General features: G+C 40.2%; 1 protein-coding gene across 1 annotated transcript in view; it reads right to left on the bottom strand.

Annotated features, from left to right (window-relative positions):
* LOC114042945 (filaggrin-2-like) overlaps nucleotides 1-2,422 on the bottom strand; it is a 4,162-nt gene extending 1,740 nt beyond the window's left edge. Inside the window, exons 1-2 of the mRNA XM_027861723.1 lie at nucleotides 2,345-2,422; nucleotides 1,154-1,313 (exon numbers count right to left, since the gene is read on the bottom strand). Coding sequence (XP_027717524.1) covers nucleotides 1,154-1,291 — 138 coding nt within the window. The 5' untranslated portion in view covers nucleotides 1,292-1,313; nucleotides 2,345-2,422. The remainder of the gene's footprint in view (nucleotides 1-1,153; nucleotides 1,314-2,344) is intronic.
* Nucleotides 2,423-8,165: the final 5,743 nt, after the last annotated feature.

Genomic DNA, 8,165 nt, shown 5'->3' with positions numbered 1-8,165 from the left:
TTTCTTTCTTTGTTTCTTTGTTTCTTTCTTTGTTTCTTTGTTTCTTTGTTTCTTTCTTTCCTTCTTTCTTTCCTTCTTTCCTTCTTTCTTTCCTTCTTTCCTTCTTTCTTTCTTTCTTTCCAGGTTAAGTGACTTGCCTAGGGTCACACAGCGATGAAGTGTCTGAGTTCAGATTTGAACTCAGGTCCTCCTGACTTCAGGCCTGTGCTTTATCTACTCCACCACTTAGCTGCCCCAGAATCTGTGCTTTCAATGAATAGACAATTCCTAAATGAGGAACTCTCACCTCTATCAATGCAGGATAGAAACTTGTTAGCAATACATAGTCTTAGAGAGTTGCCTTTAGTACTTAAGAGGTTAAGTGACTTGTCCAGGGTCACACAGCCTGTATGCATTAGTGGGGAGTTGAATATAGATCTTTTTGGGAGGCCAGCTCATTATCCATGACCCCACTGAACATTAGATATTATTATTTCTGCGTTAGAGTCTAGAATGCCCTATATAGGACTAAGATGGAATATTAATTATGTGGATCTTTTGCTTCCTGCTTATTAGAAGCAAATGATAGCTATTTTGATGGGATTTTATATAGGTCTTTAGGGATTGCAAAGCACTATAAATATACTCTCTCATGTTGATCCTCACAATAACCCTATAAGATGGATTCTACTCTTTCTCCCATTTTACAGATAAAGAAACTGAGGCTGAGGCATTTTAAGTGCCTTGTTCAGGGTTATACAACTAATAAGAGTATGAAGCCAGATTTGACCTCAGTGCTTCCTCCCTCCCAGTGCAGCTAGGTAGAACAATGTGGATAGAGCACTGGCCCTCTGGTGTGGAGTACATGAGTTCAAATCTGGCCTCAGACAATTGCCCTAGTTCCACATCTGTAAAATGAGCTGGAGATGGAAATAACAAACCACTCCAGTGTTTTTGCCAAGAAAACTCCCAAATGCAGTCATCGAGGTGCAGGCACTACTGGAAAGCCACTCTGTAACAACTTCCTCCTTCCTGTACTCTATCCACTATACTACCTTTTTAGGTATGGTTCAATATGACAAATGCCCAATTAAAAATAAAGCAAAACAAAACAAAAAACAAAACCATGCCTGCCTGTTGTCACAGCCCGCTGGATGTAACAGAAAGCTCTCACCTTCAGAATAAACTGCAGCTCATTTTCCAGAAATTCCTTCAATGCGCTCTGGCTCATCGTGTCACACTCCTCATCTTGGCCACAATATTGGTAGAAGACATCCATGATGGTGGCGATGCTTGTCAGGAGATGAGACATCTTGGTGCACAATTTAATTGACCTGGAGGGAGAAAAATGTGACCCTTCTCTGTCATTTCTTTACTTCCTTTAAGAGGCCTCACGAGTAATTATCTGGAATAATTGAATAAGTAAACTGAATAACTAATAAATAAATAAAATTAATTAATTAATAAACTGGAATAACTGAATAAATCTGAATTTATTTCCCATCTCATCTGTTTCACCTTTGAAACAGTGTCATGGGGAAAGATGGGGTAGGGACAATTCATTCTCATCGATGTAATGAAGCACTCAGTCCTAGAGATCTTAAGCTCCAAGGTCCCACAGGAAACCAGGAAACACAGGCCTGGAAGCAAAGGCTGCTTTTCCCCTAAGGATGGCCTTAAAGGGAGGGGAAAACAAAGCTCCCAGGTGTTTATGGTACCTCAGCACATTCTAGGCATCACAACAGTCAGAGCTGTGCTGGAAAGGACCTTAGAAATTATCTTGTTCCCCACCCTCACTTTACAGATAAGGAGAGTGAGGCTCAGACAGTTCAAATGACATGCCTAAGGGAAGGGGGGCAGATGAAAGGGAAGGGAAAAGGAGTAAACATTTATAAAGTACCTACTATGTGCCAGTCACTGTGCTAAGTTCTCTGCAAATTTCTCATTTAGTCTTCACACCAAACACAAGAGGTAGGTTTATTATAATATATCATATATTATATTATTGCATAACATGTATAATATTATATATACTATTATATATAATATTTATTATAACCGTCATTTTATAGATGAGAAGACTGAGGCAGACAGTGCTTAAGTGACTTGCCTAGGGTCACACAGCTAGTAAATGTCTGACTTTAAATTTGAACTCAAGTCTTTCTGACTCTAGCCAGTGTTCTGTGTTCTATGGTGCCACCTAGCTGCCTGAGATCGCACAGCTACTAAGGGGAAGATCTATAATCTGAACCCTGTTCTTCTGGCTTTAGTTCAGGGTTCCTGTTCCAATCATCCCAATTCCCAGATTTACCCCTGGAAAAACACCAGGTGCCTGTGGTCTTAGCAAGAATGAGTCCCCACTTACCTAGTTTGCCAAAGGAACAAGCAGGAAGGAGATGGAAACAACTTGTACGGTACCAACTGTCTGGGCTGCTGGGCTTCTGGGCTTTTTATACTGGGCTCAATCGTCCATCGCAGGATGGTGACACCCTTTCTGTGGGATGGCCTGATTCATTCTCAACCAAACCCAGTGCCACCTCTCCCTCCACCCCTGTCAGCAGGGATATTAGCTAGACTAACTGCTTCTCACCTACGCATCTGTGATTACATTAGGTGCTCCTCAATTTGGCCCAGTATCAGCCCCCACCTATCATTGTGTCAGGACATTTTACATAAGGACCGCTGTGGGCATCAAAAGTGTTCTGAAAGTGGGGGCTATTAGATTGCAGGGTTACCTGATTTAGACCTGGAACTGGGCCATGGCTATTTCAGAGTCCAATCTCCTAATCTTCCAACTGAATAAATGACCCAAATATATGAAAAAAATTCATTAGCTCTTACCATGTGCCAAGCACTGTGCTTGTTACACAAATACAGCAGCAAAATAGCACCTGCCCTAAGTCAGCTTCTATTCAAACAAGAGGGAAGAATATGTAAAGGGGGGTTGTGGCTAGGGAAGGGTGGTACGGACTGAGGAGACAAAAGGCGTGCCAAATGGAGCCATAGGAGAATTTACTGACGTAGAGAAAATTGGGTGCAGAGGGTATGGTTTGCAGAGAGGAAGAGAAAGCACATGCTAAATGATGAATATCAACAAGAATACTGGGGTGGCTGTTGCATGGGATATAAAGCAGGGTTTGGCCTCATCTGGGGCAGGTTATATATAGTCAATATCCTTTTTCTAGGATGGTGGCAAAGTTTTGCTTTTTTGGTTTTTTTTGCATTAATAGTCATTAGTCACATTGGTCTATAGTTTTCTGAATTATGATGGCTAATCCTATCCCATGCCCTTACTATGTTCGCTCCCTGTCCAAGTTATTCTGTCTTTGGTTCTGTGTTCCTCCTACTATTTTGGATTCTGACTGCCCTCAGGGCGCTATATATAGCCTTTCCAGGATGAAATGAAGCCTTGAGAAGTACAACCCTTGTTTGAGAGAAGGCAGTCTCTCATGATACCCATCACCCTCATATGAAATTCATTGTAAGGCATCTCTTCTTTGTGATAGATACATCACTCTTCCTTCCATCCCCATCTCTCTGAGATGGCAGTGTTTTCTTCCCCTTCTTAGATGAGTCTGATTTCTAATCCTTCCATCTCTCTCCTACATTGATTCTATCTTACTCTCTCAAGTTTCCCCTGTTGTTGAGAAACCAAAAAAAATTACTATCCCTTCTCTACTCACCACAGGACCAGGTGAGGATACATCCCCAGAACCCTTTTTCTTGTTTTCTATCTTCCCATGTATATATCTTTCCTTTATGTAATTCTTTCCATAAAAGATATTGACTCATTTATAAAGTATGAATATTCATTTACTTCTCTCTCTTCCCCTTTTCCTGATTATTTAAGGTCCTCTTTAAAGTTTTAGCCCCCTTTTGACCCTTAGTGGTAACTTTTAAAAAAATTATGCAGTCCAAGTTTTTTTCAAAATAACAAAACAATAGCCTATAAATGAGAGATTTTATTTCACTGATTAACTTTTTAAAAATAATTGCTCCTATTTACTGTTTTTACATTTTTCTTTTTTTGGGGGTGTTTTCAAGTCAATGGTTTCACTCACTTCTATTGGCCAACTAAGGTGAGTATTTCCATATACTTTTTTTTTTTTGTCAAGGACACATTTGTATTCATGAAGAAAAGACACGATATTTACCACCCAATTTCCACTAACAGAAATAATAATAGCTAGCATTTATTTAGCACTTTAAGGTTTGCAAAATGTTTATACATATACTTAAATATAAGCTAGGTGGCGCAGTGGATAGAGCACTAGGCCTGGAGCCGGGAAGTCTCATGTTCCTGAGTTCAAATCTGGACTCATTGAGGCAAACAGAATCGAATGACTCAGTATCACACAGCTTGTAATTGTCTAAGGCAATATTTGAACTCAGATATTCTTATTTTTAATGGTAATTTTTAATTTATTTTTTTGTTTTCAACATTTACCTCCACAAGATTTTAAGTTCCAAATTTTCACCCCATCTCACCCCTCCCCCCACCCCAAGATGGCATGTATTCTAAGTACCCCTTCCCCTAGTCTGCCTTCCCTTCTATCTCTCCCCCCCTTCTCTTATCCCCTTCCCCTTCAATTTTCCTGTAGGGCAGGATGGATTTCTGTACCCCATTTCCTGTATTTCTTATTTCCCAGTTGCATGTGAAAACATCTTTTTTTAAACATGTGTTTTTAAAACTTTGGGTTCTGAATTTTCTCCCTTCTTCCCTCCCCACCCACCCTCATTGATAAGGCAAGAAACTAAATATAGGTTATATATGTGCAGTTATGCAAAACATTTCCATAGTAGACATGCTGTGAAAAACTAACTCTACTTCCCTTAATCCTATCCTGCCCACCCTTTTATTCTATTCTTTCTAATGACCCTGTCCCTCTTCAAAAGTATTTGCTTCTGATTACTCCCTTTCCCAATCTGCCCTCCTCTCTATCATTCCCCTACTCTCTTGTCCCCTTTCCCCCCTATTTTCCTGTAGGGTAAGGCAGATTTCCACACCCAATTGAGTGTGTATGTTATTCCCTCCTTAAGTCAAATCCTATGAGAATAAGATTCACTCATTCCCTCTCACCTTCCCCCTTTTCCCCTCCATTGTAAGAGCCTTTTCTTTTCTGTTTTTTTTTGTAGGATAATTTACACCATTCTACCTCTCCCTTTCTCCTTCTCCTAGTATATTCCTCTCTCACCCCTTAATTTTATTCTCCAGATATGACCCCTTCATCTTCAACTCACCCTGTGCCCTCTATCTATCTATCTATATATACATGCTTATAATTTTTTCCCTCCAACTACCCTAATACTGACATTGGTCTCATGAGTTACAAATATCATCTTTCCATGCAGGAATGTAAACAGTTCAACCTTAATAAGTCTCTTATGATTTTCTCTTTCCTGTTTACCTCTTCATGTTCCACTTGAGTCTTGTATTTGAAAATCAAATTTTCTATTCAACTCTGGTTTTTTCATCAAGAGTGCTTGAAAGTCCTCTATTTCATTGAATGACCATTTTTTCCCCTGCAGGGTTATACTCAGTTTTGCTGGGTAGGTGATTCTTGGTTGTAATCCTATCTCCTTTGCTCTCCAGAATATTATATTCCGTGCCCTGCAGTCCCTTAATGTAGAAGAAGCTAAATCTTGTGTTATCCTGATTGTGTTTCCACAACACTTGAATTGTTTCTTTCTGGCTGCTTGTAATATTTTCTCCTTGACCTGGGAACTCTGGAATTTGGCTACAATATTCCTAGGAGTTTTCCTTTGGGGATCTCTTTCAGGAGGAGATCGGTGGATTCTTTCAATTTCTATTTTGCCTTCTGGTTCTAGAATATCAGGGCAGTTTTCCTTGATAATTTCTTGAAAGATGATGTCTAGGCTCTTTTTTTGATCATGGCTTTCAGATAGTGCAATAATTTTTAAATTTTCTCTCCTGGATCTATTTTCCAGGTCAGTTGTTTTTCCAATGAGATATTTCACATTGTTTTCTAATTTTTCAATCTTTTGGATTTGTTTTACAGTGTCTTGGCTTCTCATAAAGTCACTGGCTTCCAGTTTCTGTATTCTAATTTTTAAGGAAGTATTTTCTTCAGTAACCTTTTGGACTTCCTTTTCCATTTGGCCAATTTTGCTTTTTAAGGCATTCTTCTTCTCATTGGCTTTTTGGACCTCTTTTGCCATTTGGGTTAGGCTATTTTTTAAGGTGTTATTTTCTTCAGTATTTTTTTGGGTCTCCTTTAGCAAGCTGTTGAGTTATTTTTCATGATTTTCTTGCATCACTCTCAGTTTTTCCTCTACTTCTCTTACTTGCTTCTCAAAATCCCTTTTGAGCTCTTCCAAGGCCTGGAACTGATTCATATCTTTCTTGGAGGCTTTGGATGTAGGAGCTTTGGCTTTGTTGTCTTCTTCTGGTTGTATGTTTTGATCTTCTTTGTCACCAAAGTAAGATAATATAGTCTGACTCTTTTTGTGCTGCTTACTCATGATCCTGGCCAGTTACTTGAGTTTTAAACTCTTTGTTAAGGTAAAAGTCTGCTTCCAATGTGGAGAATGTACTGTCTCAAGCTTTGGGGGTTTGTACAGCTGTTTTAAGAGGTACTTCTAGGGACCTGTAAATTTTCAGTTCTTCCAAGGTGCTATGATAAGGGGTGAGGTGTTTCCTCTCCACAGCCACAACAAGCTCCACCATACCAGCATTCCTCCTAGCCCCAGGACCGCCCCTCAGAACTGTGACCCAGATCCAAGCACTGGTAAAGCAAGAGATTCCTGCCTCAGCACTGGCAAAGAGATCCTTGTAATCCCCCTCTGATCAGCCACTCGATTCCCCCTCAGTCTGTGGTCCAGAAGCTCAGGAAACAATCACTGCCCTGAGGGCACGTTGTGGGCTTGTGGCTGAGACCTAGCTCCTCTCTCACCACGGTCACAGACTTTTCCCACTGACCTTCCACGTTGTCTTTGGCATTCCTGGGTTGAGAAGTCTGGAAACCGCCACAGCTGCCCATGATTCAGTCCTCTGAGGACTGCTCCAGGGTCGCTGCAGCCTGCGTGCCCACACCAAACTGAGCTCCTCTCCCCGCCTGGCGCGATATACCTTTCTGATCAACCATCCAGGCTGTCTTTGGCTGGAAATTTGTTTCACTCTGTCTTTTTGTGGGTTCTGCTGCTTTAGAATTTGTTTAGAGACATTTTTTTAGGTATTTGGAGGACTTTGGAAGAGAGCTCAAGACAGTCACTGCTTTCCCTCCACCATCTTGACTCCGCCCCCCTTCCATATACTTTCTAGAAAATGTAATAGATGATTAATTAGATACCTATTTTATTCCAATTAGTATTTTTTCTTTTTATTTATTTTTCTTTTTTTCCAATCAGTATTAATCTGCTTGATAAGATTCCATAGGGATAATGATTCTAAGTTCTCTATATTAGGCCCCAGAGCTGTGAACTGCAGGTGTTAAGTTCACTTGCTTAATCATAGGAAGCTAACTATAAGACTTCCACCCTTGTTTTTTCCTTGTTATGGTGACCTAGCCCAGAGTGGCAGAGGTGACTCAATGCCATGGAAAGTCTCCCCCCCCATCCACCTGTTTTTGTTGCCCCTCTATCCCTCATCATCCATCTATTGCCCAACATGGGGAGATGGCCATGAACATTTGGCTAATAAGTGACCCTGTCTGCTGGCCTGTGGCCTGCCTTTCTACCAGCCCATTGGCCCATCTAGATGTTTTGACATCTGTTTATCAGCCCAGCCCATGAGTGTGCTAGCTGGCTAGTCAGGACCAAGTGAAAGGTCAAGATAGGTCTGTCGAGGTCTGATCATGGGTTCATTTGTCAATCAATGGAATTCTATATTTTATGTAGAACACTCCTGGATGGTCAAGGGCAAGGTCTATCAACCAATGGGATTCTTTTTTTATTTTTTCATTTTATTTTTAATTTATTGATCAAAACAAGCATTTCCATAACATATTACAATAAAAAAGATGATTGTACATGAAGTTGCAAATCCACTATTCACAACTTGCTATTCCTTTAAAATATGCAACAAAATTATCATGTAAATTTGTCAACCAATGAGATTTCATATTTTGAGTTTGCTTCATCTGTCTGGGTATTATGCACTATAAATCTAAGGCCCTAGAGGATGGGGGCATCTCAGATTATAGAAAAGATCTGAGGTTCACTTCAAT

Source organism: Vombatus ursinus, unplaced genomic scaffold (genome assembly GCF_900497805.2).
Source record: "Vombatus ursinus unplaced genomic scaffold, bare-nosed wombat genome assembly UNPS02014768.1, whole genome shotgun sequence".
NCBI classification, from domain to species: Eukaryota; Metazoa; Chordata; class Mammalia; order Diprotodontia; family Vombatidae; genus Vombatus; species Vombatus ursinus.
Note: the sequence above shows the minus strand (reverse complement) of the source record. Positions and strands in the feature narration are given on the sequence as shown.